This window comes from Pleurodeles waltl, chromosome 10 (assembly GCF_031143425.1).
Source record: "Pleurodeles waltl isolate 20211129_DDA chromosome 10, aPleWal1.hap1.20221129, whole genome shotgun sequence".
Classification (NCBI taxonomy): Eukaryota; Metazoa; Chordata; class Amphibia; order Caudata; family Salamandridae; genus Pleurodeles; species Pleurodeles waltl.
The window spans coordinates 467,879,371-467,898,100 of NC_090449.1; the positions used below are offsets into that span (position 1 = coordinate 467,879,371).

General features: G+C 51.3%; 1 protein-coding gene across 1 annotated transcript in view; it reads left to right on the forward strand.

Moving 5' to 3' along the window:
* The window catches only part of LOC138261625 (SCO-spondin-like), a 1,514,343-nt gene that overhangs the window by 1,303,523 nt on the left and 192,090 nt on the right, over nucleotides 1-18,730 (forward strand). The window contains exon 104 of the mRNA XM_069210750.1: nucleotides 11,015-11,185. Coding sequence (XP_069066851.1) covers nucleotides 11,015-11,185 — 171 coding nt within the window. The remainder of the gene's footprint in view (nucleotides 1-11,014; nucleotides 11,186-18,730) is intronic.

The window sequence follows — 18,730 nt, forward strand, 5'->3', positions numbered from 1 at the left end:
TTCCGGGGCAGTAGCCCCGCCGATAAAAACACGGCAGAAACAGATATTTCGAACGGAAAACGCTCACCTCCATACACCCCACGAGGAATCTGGACAGCATGGAACCCGAACTACACATACTCCCAGCTATTGTATACCTGCTCCTCTACCAGGAGCACGAACGCCGGCGCAGGAGACAACGGTGAGTACTGCACCTACAACATAGGGGAGGCAAACAATTACGGGGACACACATACACGACACACCCACCCACACCCTCACCCACTACAACACACACATCAATGCATAGCAACAACTCAGAGTTACACCCCCAAAGCCCCCGGAAGAATGCAAATACAAAAGGAAATGATTATGAAATTTGGATTATATTGTAAGGCTGGGTATAAAATATATCAAACATCTATAACTATATATATATATATTTAAAATGTCCTGTCCGATATGTGTATCAGCCATTGTTCGTGGGCCACTGGGCCGAAACACATGGGCAAAGCCCACACAGGATACCTGACTCCAATGGAGAGAACACTGCAGGGGCATCAGATAGGAAAACTACAGGCACCTCAGGGGGAAGGGAAGGGGGGGCACTTCAGCCAGATGAGTCCACGACGCCAGATCCACGAGGGGCCTCCATGGCCACTGTTCAATCCTGGGGAGTGCAAAGCCACAGTCTCTCAAGTCTCTACAGTGGGTGGGTTGCCCACTGTGCCATCCTGGGGAGTGCAAAGCCACAGTCTCTCAAGTCTCTACAGTGGGTGGGTTGCCCACTGTGCCATCCTGGGGAGTGCAAAGCCACAGTCTCTCAAGTCTCTACAGTGGGTGGGTTGCCCACTGTGCCATCCTGGGGAGTGCAAAGCCACAGTCTCTCAAGTCTATACAGTGGGTGGGTTGCCCACTGTGCCATCCTGGGGAGTGCAAAGCCACAGTCTCTCAAGTCTCTACAGTGGGTGGGTTGCCCACTCTGCCATCCTGGGGAGTGCAAAGCCACAGTCTCTCAAGTCTCTACAGTGGGTGGGTTGCCCACTGTACCATCCTGGGGAGTGCAAAGCCACATTCTCTCAAGTCTATACAGTGGGTGGTTTGGCCACTGTGCCATCCTGGGGAGTGCAAAGCCACAGTCTCACAAGTGGATGACAGACTCCACTGGTTCTGGAGGGGGACTAGTGCCCAGAGTGCTTCGTGCAGCCCTGCCTGACACAGATGCGGGCCTGCCCCTTCCGCCAATGGGCCAGCGGTTCATGAGATGAAGGGCCCAGTTCAGCGTTGCTTTAGACAGCGGTGCCCAGTGGAGCGGTGCTTGAGACGTCGGTGCCCAGCGGAGCGGTGCTTGAGATGAAGGGCCCAGCGGAGCAGTGCTTGAGACGGCGGTGTCCAGTGGAGCGGTGCTTGAGATAAAGGGCCCAGCGGAGCGGTGCTTGAGACGGCGGTGCCCAGCGGAGCGGTGCTTGAGATGAAGGGCCCAGTGGAGCGGTGCTTGAGATGAAGGGCCCAGCGCAGTGGTGCTTGAGACGGCGGAGCCCAGCAGAGCGGTGCTTGAGATGAAGGGCCCAGCGGGGCGGTGCTTGAGATGAAGGGCCCAGCGGAGCGGTGCTTGAGACGGCGGTGCCCAGCGGAGCGGTGCTTGAGATGAAGGGCCCAGCGGAGCGGTGCTTGAGATGAAGGGCCCAGCGGAGCGGTCCTTGAGATGAAGGGCCCAGCAGAGCGGTGCTTGAGACGGCGGTGCCCTGTTCAGCGGTGCTTGACTTGAAGGACCCTGTTCAGCGGTTCTTGACTTGAAGGGCCCTGTTCAGCCGTACTTGACTTGAAGGGCCCTGTTCAGCGGTTCTTGAGACGGCAGTGCCCTGTTCAGCGGTTCTTGACTTGAAGGGCCCTGTTCAGCGGTTCTTGACTTGAAGGGCCCTGTTCAGCGGTTCTTGACTTGAAGGGCCCTGTTCAGCGGTTCTTGACTTGAAGGGCCCTGTTCAGCGGTGCTTGACTTGAAGGGCCCTGTTCAGCGGTGCTTGACTTGAAGGGCCCTGTTCAGCTGTTCTTGACTTGAAGGGCCCTGTTCTGCGGTTCTTGACTTGAAGGGCCCTGTTCAGCGGTTCTTGACTTGAAGGGCCCTGTTCAGCGGTGCTTGACTTGAAGGGCCCTGTTCAGCGGTTCTTGAGACGGCGGTGCCCTGTTCAGCGGTTCTTGACTTGAAGGGCCCTGTTCAGCGGTGCTTGACTTGAAGGGCCCCGTTCAGCGGTTCTTGAGACGGCGGTGCCCTGTTCAGCGGTTCTTGACTTGAAGGGCCCTGTTCAGCGGTGCTTGACTTGAAGGGCCCTGTTCAGCGGTGCTTGACTTGAAGGGCCCTGTTCAGCGGTTCTTGAGATGGCGGTGCCCTGTTCAGCGGTTCTTGACTTGAAGGGCCCTGTTCAGCAGTTCTTGAGACGGCGGTGCCCTGTTCAGCGGTTCTTGACTTGAAGGCCCTGTTCAGCGGTTCTTGACTTGAAGGGCCCTGTTCAGCGGTGCTTGAGACGGCGGTGCCCTGTTCAGCGGTTCTTGACTTGAAGGGCCCTGTTCAGCAGTTCTTGACTTGAAGGGCCCTGTTCAGCGTTGCTTGACTTGAAGGGCCCTGTTCGGCGGTGCTTGAGATGAGTGTCCAGGTCAGCAGATGGCATGGATGTCACTCGCCACCTGACATGTGGCTGGCGGGGCCTTCCTGCCCATCTGTCTTTTCGCTTGCAGGGCCCTCCTGTGCTGCAGTACCAGGCCTGTGGGTGTCCTCCTGCACACCTGGAATGGGGCTGATGGGGCCCTCCTGGGCAGCTGGCCTGCTGCCGGACTTGTCGGGCGTGCTGCCCTTGCCACCCTTCCCTGCTCGTCTGTGGCCCTTTCCTCCCTTTGGCGGTGTGCCAGGTGGCACCCCACTTCCTGACGGAGCCAGGGTAGGGATTTTGGAGCCTGCTGTCTTTGGCCTCTCGCGCCGGGCACTGGCAATCTTTGCTTGCTTTTCCGGGGGTGGGCTGGCCGTGTCTTGCCTCCTAGCCGAACTAGCTGGCCTTGAGGGTGGGGGACTCCAAAGTCCTTGGACAATTGTCTTTGCAGGTCCCGGTTTTGTGGTGGCTGAGGTGCTGATTGGAGTCTTATGAGATGGACGGGGTGGGGGAGTTGTTGGAAAGAGGTCAAGTTTGGAAAGGAAAAGCAATTTAGAAAGAGAGGGACGGGTAGGTGTAGTGGGTATGGGAGTGGAGGAAGAGGATGTGGTTGTAGGAGAGTGAAGTCTGGTGTCTTTGGGTGCAGGTGCTGGTGCTGGAGGCTGTTGTGAGGTGGATGGCTGCTGGGTGGGTGGCTGCCTGCGTTTGTGTGGTTTGGAAGAGGGGGTGACAGACACACTGGGAGAGGACACAGGGGACGTGTAAATGGTAGTGGGGGTGGTGACTGCACGTGTGCGGAGTGTTCTGGTGGGTGTGCTGGTGATGGACGTAGTGGCTGAAGATGTTGTGCATGCAAGTGTGAGTGGAGACGTCACAGGGAGGGAGGAGGGAGACGAGGAGGAGGGGGACACAGAGGAGGCAGTGGCTGTTGGTATGTCTGCATGTGGATGTTGCTTGTGTGAATGCTTGTGTGATGTGTGGTGCTTATGTCTGGATGAGCTTCCCTTGGGTGTTGAGGTGTGTGCAGGCTGGTCTGATGGTGTGTCTGGGATAGGCAGAAGTACAGGGCTTTGGGTCTGGGTGGAGGAAGTTGGAGGGGGGAGGCTAGAGACAGGGACAATGGCTGCCGTCAGTGCTGAGGCTAGAGCGTTGAACGATCGCTGATGGGCAGCCTGACCAGAATGAATGCCCTCCAGGTATGCATTACTCCAGTGCACCTCCCTTTCTACACCCTGGATGGCATTCAAAAGGGTAGACTGCCCAACAATGATGGTCCTCAGGAGGTCAATGACCTCCTCACTGAGGGCAGCAGGGGTGACAGGGGCAGGGCCTGAGGTGCCTGAGGCAAAGGAGATGCCCACCTTCCTGGGTGAGCGGGCACGGGGCGAACGCAGAGGGGCTGCTGGGAGGGCGGTGCTGGTGCGCTGGGTGGCGGCTGTACCTGTTGTTGCGGGGGGCACGGGTGTTGCCGCCACCACAAGGGAGCTCCCTTCAGAGGACGAGTCCGTGTCGCTGGTGTCAGCACGTGTCCCCGCTGTGGAGCTCCCCTCGCCCTCCGTCCCACTGGTGTACTCAGAGTCCGTTGCATGGCCCTCCAGGGCCATGTGGGATGCAGCTCCCTCGTGCTCCGATGCCACTTCTCCTCCGCCTGATGCACACATGAACAGGAAGACCACAAAAAAAGGGTGGGGGGGGGAGAAATAAAGACATGTTGAGTGCATGCATGGCCGACACCGTTGGCGGAGAGGACAGACACAGAAGCCCCCTGCACTACGCCGCGCACTTGGGGTACACTACTCTATCAGTGGGACATGGCCTACAAGCCTATGGACGACAACTGCACACATAGATGACACAGGGCCATGAATAGCTGTTCTAGGCACCCTACAGAGGTGGGGGCACAGGGCCATGCCTTACGGAGGGGCCTAGCCTACTGAAATCGCCCTGGCCTAGGGATACCCACAGCCCTCCTCCCCCACCCAGACACCTCCACTGCGCGCAAAGATAGTAGAATGTGCTTGTACTCACCCCCTTGTGTCTGCTGTGATGTCCTCACGCGCCCATCCAAATCGGGGTAGGCCACCGCCAGGATCCAGGACATCAGGTGGGTCAAAGTACGACTGGCACCCCTCCTACGTTGGGAGGCCATCCCCAGCTGAGCCTCCGCCGTCTTCCTGCTCCAGCGTCGGATGTCCTCCCACCTCTTGCGGCAGTGGGTGCCCCGTCTGTTGTGGACCCCCAGGGTCCGGACGTCCTTGGCGATGGCACGCCAAATAGCGACTTTCTGGTGGGCGCTGACCTATGTGACATGTACAGGGGGAGAAGAAAAATCATCACCTTCTGCATGCTCGATGTGAGTGGCCCCCCATCCCCACCCTTGCCATGTGGCACATGCTCTCATCTGTCGTTTGATGCATGCCTCAATCGCTCCCCTCCCCACCATCTTTCATTCACCCCACTCAACACAGGCATTGGCCACAAAGCATGCTCCCAGTGTACTTACCTGTTGGTCTGGAGGACCGCAGAGTAGCGCATACTGGGGGAGGACCCCATCCACGAGCTTCTCCAATTCTTCATAAGTGAAGGCAGGGGCCCTTTCCCCAGTCGCAGCAGCCATTGTCCCTTCCAGACCGAGGTCACAGCAGCACTTGCAGTATAGGTCCTTCCCTGTGGAAGATCAGGTATCGAGTGATTAAGCAGATAGAAAATGGCGGTCACGCCCGCGGCGGTGCGTACCGCGACCGCCGGCGCACATCGTCATTGGCTCGTGAAACCCATAGGGTTCAATGTTAACCAATGCGGCTTTGCGCCGTGGTCTTCGACCGCCTAACGCCACGGTGTGCCACGCCAGCGCATTGACCTCACATCCCACTGTCGCACTTCACAGGTCAGGCAGCCGCCATTTCAAGGGCCCAGATGGCTTAATTTCTACTGCGTCACACATACCTAGGCCTTGCATCAACACTCATACAAGCCATTCAATGCATTGAGAATCGTGTTCTGTGCAAGCTGTGGGAACGTACCTGTGGGTTGATTGACTCTGTGCTCCATGTTGTCCTTCATAGGCACCATCCGCTGGGACATGCGAGGAGATGGAGGAATCTTCCCGTGTACAGACCGCTGGTGGACCTGTCGACAATGGAGGAACGACATGTCATGCTGACATACAGGCTTGACCGAGCCACTATACAGGAACTGTGTGCCCAGCTGGAGCCAGACCTGATGTCACCCATCCGCCAACCCACAGGGATCCCCCCTCTAGTGCAGGTGCTGTCACTGCTCCATTTCCTAGCAAGTGGGTCATTTCAAACAACAGTGGCCATATCATCAGGGATGTCCCAGCCCATGTTTTCAAAGGTGTTGTCCAGAGTGTTGTCTGCCCTGCTCAAACACATGCGGAGCTACATCGTTTTCCCTGAGGTGGGGGATTTGCCTACAGTGAAGGGTGATTTCTATGCCCTTGGACATATTCCCAACATCATCGGTGCCATTGATGGGACACATGTTGCTTTGGTCTCCCCCAGCAGGAGTGAACAGGTGTACAGGAACAGGAAGAGTTATTATTCCATGAATATCCAGGTGGTCTGTTTGGCAGACCAGTACATCTCCCATGTTAATGCCAAGTTCCCTGGGTCAGTGCATGACGCCTACATCCTGCAGAATAGCAGCATCCCGTATGTGATGGGTCAACTCCAGAGGCACCGGTTGTGGCTATTGGGCGACTCTGGTTACCCCAACCTTTCCTGGCTATTGACCCAAGTGAGGAATCCCAGGACAAGGGCAGAGGAACGGTACAATGAGGCCCATGGGAGAACTAGGAGGGTGATCGAGCGAACCTTTGGCCTCCTGAAGGCCAGGTTTAGGTGCCTCCATATGACAGGTGGATCCCTAATGTACTCACCAAAGAAGGTGTGCCAGATCATCGTGGCCTGCTGTATGCTTCACAACCTGGCTTTGCGACGCCAGGTGACTTTTCTGCAGGAGGATGGTCCAGATGGTGGTGTTGTAGCAGCTGTGGAGCCTGTGGAGAGTGAAGAGGAGGAAGGCGAAGAGGACGACATAGAGAACAGGAACACAGTAATACAGCAGTATTTTCAATGACACACAGGTAAGAGTACACACCGGCATATTACATTTACTTAAAGACTACTACCTCTCTACTGTTTGACTTTTTTCCCCAGTGTATGGTAACTGTGTTGTGACTTTCCCTTCCGTTTTCAGATATGTGGGCCCCACTGCGTGACATCTGCTTTGTTTCCCCATGGACTACAGCTGTGTGACAGCGGTTTGTTGGCATCACAATGTGAATGAACATTTTGGCACGGTCATGTCTAATACATTTGTTCAAAATCACAGCCAGACTCCAGATTGTTTTGTGCAATAAGTGTGTTTATTCAAGTGCTCTAATTTGGATAGGTGGTTGCAAATCGGTGAGGGGTGATGGTGGAGGATTGTTCATGGCAGAGTCCAGACGATCAGTATCACAGGTGCATTGTCCAAATGCCTGTGGGAAGTGGAGCAGGGGCAGTTTAAAGTTGGACAGGGTGACAATGTGGGACAGTGGGATGACAATCAGGGCGGTATCCTTTGCTGGCGGGGGTCTTGACATCTTACTCTGTCTTCTTCCTGGATCTCAGGGCCCGCTTGCGGGGTGGTTCTCCTTCTGCAGGGGGTGGGGTTCTGGTGGCCTGTTGGTCTTGTGTCGGGGCCTCCTGTCCACTAGCGCCGGCGGAGGTGGTAGGCAGTTCTTGGTCCATGCTGGTGTCAGGGGCCCTTTGTGGTGCCACAGTGTCCCGCAATGTGGTGACTACCTGATTCAGGGCCACTTCGATGGTACCCATGGCGGAACTGATGTTTCTTAGTTCCTCCCTGAACCCCATATACTGTTGCTCCTGCAGAAGCTGGATCTCCTGAAACCTGGCCAGGACCGTCGCCATCGTCTCCTGGGAGCGGTGGTATGCTCCCATGATGGAGGAGAGGGCCTCGTGGAGAGTGGGTTCCCTGGGCCTGTCCCCCCCCTGTCGCACAGCAGCCCTCCCAGTTCCCCTGTTTCCCTGGGTCTCTGTCCCCTGAATCGTGTGCCCACTACCACTGCCCCCAGGTCCCTGTTGTTGTTGGGCTGGTGGGTTAGCCTAGGTTCCCTGTAGTGGTGGACACACCGCTGATTGACGTGTCCTGGGGACAGAGGTATGGGCCCGCTGGGTGGGTGCTGTGCTGGTGTTCCCAGAGGGGGGAAGGTCTTCTGTGGCCTGTGGCTGTCTGAGGGGAACCGACTGTCCCGAGGTCCCCGATGGACCGGGCTGGTCATCTAGATCCAGGGAGACAGAGCTGCTGTCCTCACTGTGGGCCTCTTCTGGGGGTGGAGTGAACATTTGTGGACCCTCCTGCGCGGTGACCTGGCGTTCGGGTCCTGCAGGGGTACAAAAGTATGGTTATTGCTTATGTGTGTGCCATGGTGTGCAATGGGTGGGTGCCCGTGTACCCCAGGGCTGGCATTCCTTTGTGGGGGCTGTTGTGACGGTGGTTTGGGGGGGGGATGGGTATGTGCAGTGGGCATGCTTTGGTGATGGGTGTCCATGCTTTGTGGTCGCATGCAGGGCCAGGTTTTGGCATGGGTGGGTTGTGATGGTGAGACATTTGCAAGGAGTAGGTGTGATGGGGGTGGGGGTGAGGGTGGGGGGATGAGTTGGCATGCTGGTGGGGTGGGGGGATGAAGTAGTGAAGATTTGACTTACCAGAGTCCATTCCTCCAGATACTCCTGCGAGGCCCTCAGGATGCAGGATGTTCAAGACCTGCTCCTCCCATGCTGTAAATTCTGGGGGAGTAGGTGGGGTCTGCCGCCAGTCCGCTGCACCGTGATGTTGTGCCTGGATACCATGGAACGCACCTTCCCCCGTAGGTCGTTCCACCGCTTCCTGATGTCGTCCCTATTTCTTGGGTGCTGTCCCACAGCGTTGACCCTGTCGACTATTCTGCTCCATAGCTCCATCTTCCTGGCAATGGTGGTGTGCTGCACCTGTGTCCCGAACAGCTGTGGCTCTTCTCGTACAATTTCCTCCACCATGACCCTGAGTTCATCATCTGAGAACCTGGGGTGTCTTTGAGGTGCCATGGGGTGGTGTGGGTGATGTGTGGGGTGGTGTGTGTGGTGATAAGTGTGGTGATATGTAGTGGTATGTGGTGTTTTGTGCGTCGAAGTTGTGTGGGTAATGGTGTTGTGTGCCTGTGGCTGCTAGTTTGTTGATGGTGGTGTCTCTCTCTCTGGCCTTCTCCCTGTATTTTTGGTCGTAGGGGTTTGTGGGTGATGTGGGTGTGTGTTTTATATTGTATTGGGTGTGTGGGAGTGGTATGTGTATGTGTATCAGGTGTGTGTATTTTGAATTGTCCAATGTGACTGTGTTTTGTAAATGTGTGTGTATTTTGAGTGCGGCGGTGTGTACCGCCAATGAAATACTGCGGTTGAAAGACCGCCGCGTGGATTCGTGTGTCATGATAGTGTGGGCGTATTTCTGTTGGCGTGACGGTGGAGGTTTGGTCATCGCCAGTTTATCGCTGCCCTTTGGTGTGGCGGACTTTTGTGGATGTCGGGATTTTGGCGGTTTGCCTGTTGTGGGTCAGAATGACCGTGGCGGTTTACCGCGACCGCGGCGGTGTTATGGCGGTCTTCTGTCTGGCGGTAAGCGCCTTTTACCGCCGAGGTTGGAATGACCCCCTTAATCCTAGAGACTTTAAAGAAGGGTATGTCTCTGGATGAAAGACATGAGCTTTACAGAGTTACTGGCAACTCCTGTTACCTGCCCAATGAAAAGGAAAAGGCATTTGGAAAGAGTCCCTTAGTGATGTAGTCTTCAATTCAACTCGGTTTAGATCGTATCAACTAATTATTGCAATTGCAACATATTTTATGCCAATATTTTTATTCCTGTTTTCATACCATCCCTGTTATAACTTCATATTCATAGCTATTGCTATGATTCTGTAACATTTGTCGGAACTTTATTTATATAAACTTCTTTTTAAAGTGAAAAACACAGTTTAGGCAACCAAAGCTCCACTGTACTTTACAATCACCATCCATGGATGAGAAGTAAGACAGGGACACCATTTGCAAACTTTTACGAGGGGCTCCTGAAAACATCTGCAGTCTACCCTGAATATGGCCAGTCCCAGTTCATACTTTGCTCTAATTGCTCCTACATGTCATAGGAGACACCGATCTGTTGGTGCAAGGTAACACTAAGCCCAGATTTACTTGCGCTCGCCTAAAGCCACCATGTGTGTGCCATATTTACGTTTCCTGCCCGAAATTAGGATTCTGGTCTGCAGCGGGTAAGACTATATCAGACTCCGTGGACTGTACAATCGAGGTGAGACCTTGCTTAATTATGTTTGGGCTTTTGCCCCTGAAAATTGGTTGCCCCGCTCAAGCCGCACCATAGAGTGTTTTACTTGATATTATTGGCAAGGGGAAATATTTGTAAAGGCTGGGGTTTCAGGTCGAATGATTAGTTGCCCCTACTGGCTAGACTGGCAATCCACCCCACCCCATGACTTAGAGGGATGTGCCCGGCATGAACCTATCAAGCTGTTGGTGGGAGCTTGCAGTGATGTCACTATGAGGACCAAAAAAAAAAACATACAGCGCACGTTAGGAACAATAGCGTCATCATTTCTGATGCTATTGTGGTACTTTGCAGGATTAGCACTTAAAAGTTTGGCACTAATCCTGCAAAGTACATAGAGGCCCATTATAAATTATGGTGTGCCTCATGTTAACGCCTGCTCTGAGCATGCGTTAAACATGACGCTAAAAATGGTGCCGTGGAATCTATAGATTTTTCTGGGCCCCTTAACAGGGGAATGCCCCCCTTCCAGACATTATGCCTGGCGCAGGCATATTGTGCACTAGGCTTTACAAAGTGGCACAATGCAATCATTGCGACACTTTGTAAATAGGGAGCGCCATTTTGCCAATCTAATGCCTCATTAGCATATAAAAACGACGCTAATGTGATGTTAGTTGACGTTTGGGCTCTTCTTAAATTCAGGCCTAAAAGTGTACAGCAATTCTGGCTAAAACTGGCTAAATTCTCTTGGCCTGAGGTCTAATGTCGACTACCCATTGAGTGACATTCAACTGTGGCCAGATCGCAGCTTCTAGTTCTGTAGTCTGCATACTGGTGTTGTTTACGTGTTTTATCTCCTTTCCCCCTGGCATCGACCTAGGATTTGGAGTACAGCCATCATTTGACTCTTTCTTTAGATTCTTTGCTTCTCTATGTTTTCTTAGTTTCTAGTTGCGTGCCTCTTCTTTCAAACTTACACTCACCTATTTATACCTTTTGTTGCTGACAGAGTGGTCTACCAATGTGTTTTTTCTTACTTTTTTTAGTGGATTGCATGCTAAGTGAGTGGTCCCCCTGGAGTGAATGTAGCGCCACTTGTGGAGGAGGCTTCTCTGTGCGGAACAGAACAGTCCTTGCCCCGGGCGAACCTGAAGGGCAGCCATGCCCCAACCAAATGGTCTTCCACAGATCATGCAACACACACAACTGCACACCAGGTACCACAGCTCCTCATGTCAGACTGCGTTTAGTCTCCTTATGTTGACTCAATATTTGGACAGTTTCCTGTGTTTTATCTTCTTTCCCCTTCATAGCAGGCTTTCTCTCTTTGTTATTCACCCTTGCTTTGTTATGATTATTAACTAATTAGCAATTTTGAAAGCATTGATAATGTGTGTTTTTACTATACACTGCAAAGTGCTGATGATATCCGTTAAATCATAGAACAGCAGATGTCGCAATCACGTTTAGAGCAGTGGTGCTGGAACAATTCTTAGAGTGGGGGTGCTGTCATTAATATTATATAACTGAGGTCACAGGGATTGTGAAAAATCCAATTGACACACAAAACATATTTAGCAAATGTGCCATGCCCATTCAGCAAGAGAGTGTTAAGGGTGTGGTATGTAGCTGGTGGGATATTTTGGAGCACAAGTGTAGTAGCGCATCGTCCCTTCCAGACAGATGTGGTCTGCTGAAATGACCCCTAAATTTGCATAGACATGCAGCTTAACTGGTAAAACTATATTGCACAAAAACAATAAAATATTAAAATAGGGTTTCAGTGACTGTTTATCATTTGCTCATCACCAGGTAAAGTGTCTTGATTTGTTTTGATCCTAATAAAACATTTGATTACATCACACTTAAAAACTACAAAAAAGTGCTTCATTTGTACTTTCCTAATTGGTGATATAATTTGAAATATGTGTATAGTTCTTTTCTGATACTTAAATGTTGTTGTTTGTTAGAAAACAACAGGCATACGTCCTACAGCTGTTCCTTTCATTTCCTGTACCTCAGGATTGTCACCTAAGTCGCTTTTAGCAAATTCTCTCAGTTTGCAGTCAGAGAACTTAAAATGCACTTCCAGTTTCCAAACATGCAGCAATGTGTCAGAAGACATAGCCTGATATTCGACTGTCTCCAAACGCACAGTAAAAATGACAAAATATTCACAAACTTTAAAGCATTTCTTTTGCTCATTCAAAGTCAAACCAATCTAGTTGGGACCATAGATCCATAGATCGGGATGTGATTCATTAAGGGCTGTGCTTCTTCATCCGGATGGGCCTGTCTTGGAGTTTAACTTAATGTTCTATTTCCTTTACTGAACTTCAAGGTTCAACTCAGTGTATGTTTGAGGAAATGTGAATCTAAATTATTTGGGCTGTAGATGAGTGGCAGTTTCATTGATTCTCCCACTCTGTAGATTTTAGACTTACATAGGGGGTTGTTCATTATCCCAAAATGTATTTGTTTCGGGCAGCTGGTGAAGATTATATAATAATCTTTCTGGTTGCCAACCAGTTGTGATGTTCCATGTCAAGGCATTGTCAAAGAAAAGGCCACCTCAGGGTTGGTTGGGTCTGTAACACATGCATTATAAAAATTAATAATGTGTAAATCACAGAGATTACATGCAAATAGATCTCCCACACATCTGCAGTGGAGTTCTGCTACCTGGGAAAAGGCAAGACCCAAATATATATCCTACTACAGATACAGTTCTTACTATTAATCACATGGCTAAATTCTCACCAAGAAAACAATAAGGTGCCTTTCTGGGCTCATGAGACTTAGTAGATGTTCTTCACAAGTAACAAAAATATAAACAGTTTTGGTTGAGAAAACAAGTTTGAAACTTTTCATGGCTTTGGTTTCAGAGCACAAGGTATCTAAGCTCAAAACAGGGCCACATCCAGAAGGTTAAGTTAGCTTGAGGAAACAAATATGGTTGAGGTAGGATACGCTACACTAAAACAGGGACATCTCTTTACAGTTGTTTCACTGAGCAATTTTGGAACTGTATGTGGTTCACAAAATGTGTTTTGTGACTCAGAGGAAAAAGAATCCTTCTCAAATAACAGCCATAATCTTTTGAACCTCAAAAATCAGTAAATTAGCATGTGTATAACCTTCTGGGAGCAATATACAAAAGCAATCAGGCTTAACGTAGAGGCACTGTATTAAGGATTTATACAGTACACAGATAGCAATAAAGTGTAAACACTACACAAGAAAAATCCCATACTAATTTAGAAAAATAGAGTGAAACCGAGAAAAATAGAGTAAATTGAACAAATATAATGATATCAGAATGACATAAGTCGAATCTGTAGAACTGTAGATGTTGAATTTTAAAGGGTAACCTAAAAGTGGTGCCAAAAGGTGCAAAGTGCCAATTGAGGGTATCTGGTCATGCTTGACAGTCACAAGTTCAGCCGTACAACAAAGGGAGCAGGCCAGGCACAGGACCAGATTTGACCTGCTGAGAATTGTACTGTTTGTGCTTGGTGCAAGGTTTGAGCAGCATTGCTTTGAGAGGCTTTGCCTTACTCCTCATCGGTTCCGATGAGGCTTTCAGGTATGTGGCGAGGCTTTGGGGGGCTTTGCTTTACTCTGCATTGATTCCAGTTAAACTTGGTGGTGTATGACGAGCCTTTGTGGTGCTTTATGCCACTTGGCATTGGTTCTGATGAAGCTTTCAGTTGTGCCAAATAAAAAAGTGTTGACAAGGGGATTATACAAACCCTAATTTATGAAACATAAATAGATTTGACCAACAATATATACAAAGTGACAAAGAATATGCTTCAACACTTTGCCACATAGAAGAAAACAAACTTTGTTTTTACTTAAAAAGACAAACAAAAGACACTAGCAAAAATGAGGGGTTACACAAATCTCAGTCAAAATGATGTTAAAATGAAATCTGTGTTACACCTGTGTCAATGTATATGTGAATAAGGGCAAAACCAAATAGCATGGCGCTCGTGAGTAATGAAAACCATCTGGACTGACTCCAAACAATATAGCTCAGTTATCGGAACAGGCCGTGATTACTAAAGTGTAAAACAATTTATCTCATTTACAGTTTAGACCATACCATTATACCTATTTTGTATCATCTGTCTTTGGAATGTATAGTGAATTGCACAGAGTAATTACGATTGGATTTTTTTTAATTTGAGCTTACCACAATCCTTGGTATTGCAGCATGGAAAGTTACTGTAATGCTTTGATTGAGCAAAAGTCAGTAGAAGTGTTAACCAGTAATAAAAACCTTAAGGGCAAAGAAGGCAGGATCAAATTGCTAGCCATTTTAACTTTGAAGAGGGTCCTGATCAGTTTGAACACAGAATGCAATCCTGTGGCTCTGTTTCAGAGGACCAATATAAGTGGCCAGAAAGTGGACATTGGCAGCCATATTAAGGTTGCAAGTATAGTTAACCAACTAGACCACACAATGTAATACTTCACTAATGTGTTGCTCATTCATGCGGGGCATCATTAAATAGATTAGTATTGTTTCTTAGGCCATATCGCTAGCAGCAACTCCATAAGTAAACAACATGATAATATGGGGGCTGAAATAACCAAACAATATATCTATCATTCTGAAGTATAGTGATGAATTCAACTGTGTCAATGTACATGGCTACTAACTGTGCATCGGTGGCTATTTAAAGGCTGTAGTTCAACAACTAGACTGTACAATGAAAATTGATTCAGATATATTGTGCAAACATAGGGGGTCATTCTGACCTCGGCGGTAAAAGCCGCTTACCGCCGGTCAGAAGGCCGCCACAATACCGCAGCGGCCAGCCGCCACGGACATTCTGACCCACAACTGCAAAACCTCCGAAAATCCGCCCTCCACTGCAGTCCGCCACATCAGCGGCCAGCGGTAAACTGGAGAAGACCAAACCTCCACCGCCACGCCAACAGAAATACGCCCATCCCATTATGACCCGCAAATCCACGCGGCGGTCATTCAACCGCGGTATTCCATTGGCGGTACACACCGCTGCGCTCAAAATACACACACCTTTACAAACCCCTACCACATTGGACAATTTGAAAGGCACACACCTGAAACACATACACACACCACTCCCACACATCCAATACCATATAAAACACACACCCACATCACCCACAAACCCCTACCAACAAAAACCAGAGACGAAGGAGAGAGAGAGACACATCAGAGAATAGAGAGCCAGACACACAGAGGCACACCGCAACATCACACACACCACATAGAAGCACAAAGCACCACACACCAACACACACATCATCACATACACCACCCCACACCTCATACACACCACCCCATGGCACCACAAAGGCACCCACGCTTTTCGGACCAAGAACTCCGGGTCATGGTGGAGGAGATCATAAGAGTGGAACCCCAGCTCTTCGGCTCACAGGTCCAGCACACCACCATAGCAAGGAAGGCGGAGCTCTGGCAGCGGATCGTGGACAGGGTCAACGCGGTGGGACAGCATCCCAGAAATCGAGAGGACATCCGCAAACGATGGAACGACCTACGGGGGAAGGTGCGCTCGATGGTCTCGCGACACAACATCGCAGTGCGGAAGACTGGCGGGGGACCCCCACCCACTCCACCCGAATTCACAACATGGGAGCAAGAGGTACTCAACATCCTGCATCCTGATGGCCTCGCTGGAGTACACGGAGGAATGGACTCTGGTAAGTACAAGGCCAACCACTTCACCCCCCCCAGCATGCTAACCCCCACCCTCACCCCCAACCCCCCAGCACACATCCTCCCTGAGAATGTCTCCCCAGCACAACCCACCCAACACCAACCCCTGCATGCCACCCCCAAACTATGGACACCCATCACCTAAGCATGACCACTGCACATACCCATCACCCCCCCCCCCCACAAAACACCCTCACAACACCTCCCCCAAGGGAATGCCAGCACTGGGGGACAAGGGCACCCATAAAACGCAAGCTAATGCACACACAGAAACAATAACCATACCCTCTTACCCCATGCAGGACCCGAACGACAACACACCGGTCAGGAGGGACCAGAAATGTCCATCCCACCCCCGGAACAGGCCCCTAGTGATGACAGCAGCTCTGTCGACCTGGAACCTGACGACCAGCCCGGACCATCGGGGACCTCTGGGCAGTCGGTTCCCCTCACCCAGACACAGGCCACTGCAGACCCAACCCCCTCTGGGAACAACAGCACAGCTCCCACCCGGCGGGCCCATGCCTCTGTCTCTAGGACAGGTCAAGCAGCGGTGTGTCTACCACTACAGGGCCCCCAGGGTAACCCACCAACCCAACAACAACAGGGACCTGGGGGCAGTGGGAGTGGGCACACTGTCCAGGGGACAGAGGCCCAGGGAAACAGGGCAACTCGGAGGGCTGCTGTGCGACAGGGGGGGGGAGGAGAGGCCCAGGGAACCCACTCTCCAAGAGGCCCTCACCACCATCATGGCAGCCTACCACCACTCACAAGAGACGATGGCGACGGTACTGGCCAGGTTCCATGAGATCCAGGCACAGCAGGAGCAACGCTACATGGGGTTCAGCGACCAACTCAGCAACATCTCAACCGCTATGGGGAGCATAGTCCAGGCCCTGAACCGTATAGAGGACACGTTTCGGGACCATGTGGCATCACACAGGGCCCCTGTCACTAGCCAGGAACAGGAACAGCCTACCACCTCCGCCGGCGCTAGTGGACAGGAGGCCCCACCACAACGACAGCCCACCAGAACCCCACCTCCTGCTGAACAACAACCGCCCCGCAAAAGGAGCCTGAGATAAAAAAAAACGACAGAGTAGGATGTCAAGTCCCCCGCCAGCATCACATACCCCCTGAAGTCCTCCCACTGTTCCACATTGCCACCCTGTCAAACCTTGAACTGCCCCTGCTCCATCCTGCCACAGGCATATGGACAATGCACCTGTGAGACTGAGAACTGGACTCCGCCATGGACATTACTCCACCCCCACCCATCACTGTTTCACTATCATGTACCAATATCTATGCACTAATAATAAATCACACATTGCACTGAAATCAATCAGGACTCAGCCTGTCTTATTTACAAATGTATGACACATTACATATCAATTACGTATTGTTAACATTGTGAATTACACATACCGAGGTAACTTAGCATTAGTCCATGGGCCAACCAAGCCGAGGTCACGCAGTGGCTCATACAGCACAGAAAAGGGAAGGGAAAATCAAACATCATGTTCATAGGTCTGGGGGGAAACCGACAAAGTTGAGATGCAGGAGGCTTTCAGGAAATGTAAAATGGCATGGGTGATTATTACCTGTGTGCTACTGGAAATACTGTTCTATTACTCTGTCCCTGTTGTCTGTGTCGTCCTCTGAGTCTTCCTCCTCTTCACTCTCCGCAGGCTCCACAGCTGCTTCAACACCACCATCTGCACCATCCTCCTGCAGGAAAGGAACCTGACTTCGCAATGCCAGATTGTGAAGCATACAGCAGGCCACGATGATGTGGCACACCTTCTTTGGTGAGTACATCAGGGATCCCCCAGTCATATGCAGGCACCTAAACCTGGCCTTCAGGAGGCCAAAGGTCCTTTCGATTATCCTCCTAGTTCGCCCATGGGCCTCATTGTACCGTTCCTCTGCCCTGGTCCGGGGATTCCTCACTGGGGTCAGTAGCCAAGGCAGGTTGGGGTAACCAGAGTCACCTATTAGCCACACACGTTGTCTCTGTAGCTGCTCCATCACATAGGGGATGCTGCTATTTCGCATCACATACGCGTCATGCACTGACCCTGGGAACTTGGCATTTACATGGGAGATGTACTGGTCAGCCAAACAGACCACCTGGACATTCATCGAATGATAACTTTTTCTGTTTCGGTACACCTGCTCATCGTCTTTTGGGGGTACCAAAGCCACATGGGTCCCATCAATGGCACCAATGATGTTGGGGATATGTCCAAGGGCATAGAAATCACCCTTCACTGTAGGCAAGTCACCCTCCTCTGGGAAAATGATGTAGCTCCGCATGAGTTTCATCAGGGCAGACAACACTCTGCTCAAAATCTTTGAAAACATAGGCTGAGACATTCCAGATGACATGGCCACTGTGGTCTGGAATGACCCAGTTGCCAAAAAATGGAGGACTGACAAAACCTGCACCAGAGGGGGAATCCCTGTGGGTTGGCGGATGGGGGACATCAGGGCTGGCTCCAGCTGGGCACACAGTTCATGGATAGTGGCACGGTCAAGTCTGTATCGAAGTATTATATGGCGTTCTTCCATTGTCGACAGGTCCACCAGCGGTCGGTACACGCGAGGATTCCTCCTTCTCATCGCAAGTCCCAGCGGACGGTGCCTAGGAAGGACAACATGGAGCACAGAGTCAGCCAAACCACAGGTACGTACAGACAGCTTGCACAGTTAAAGAATGGCAATGGGTTGAAAGGCGTGTATGTGTGGCAATGCAAGGCCTAGGCCTGTGTGTCGCAGTCAAAATTAAGCCATGTAGGCCCTTGAAATGGCGGCTGCCTGACCTGTGAAGTGGGACAATGGGATGTGAGGTCAATGCGCTGGCGGGGCACACCGTGGCGGTAGGCGGTCGAAGACCGCGGCGCAAAGCCGCATTGGTTAACATTGAAGCCTATGGGTTTCAGGAGCCAATGACGATGTGCGCCGGCGGTCGCGGTACGCACCGCCGCGGTACGCACCGCCGCGGGCGTGACCGCCATTTTCTATC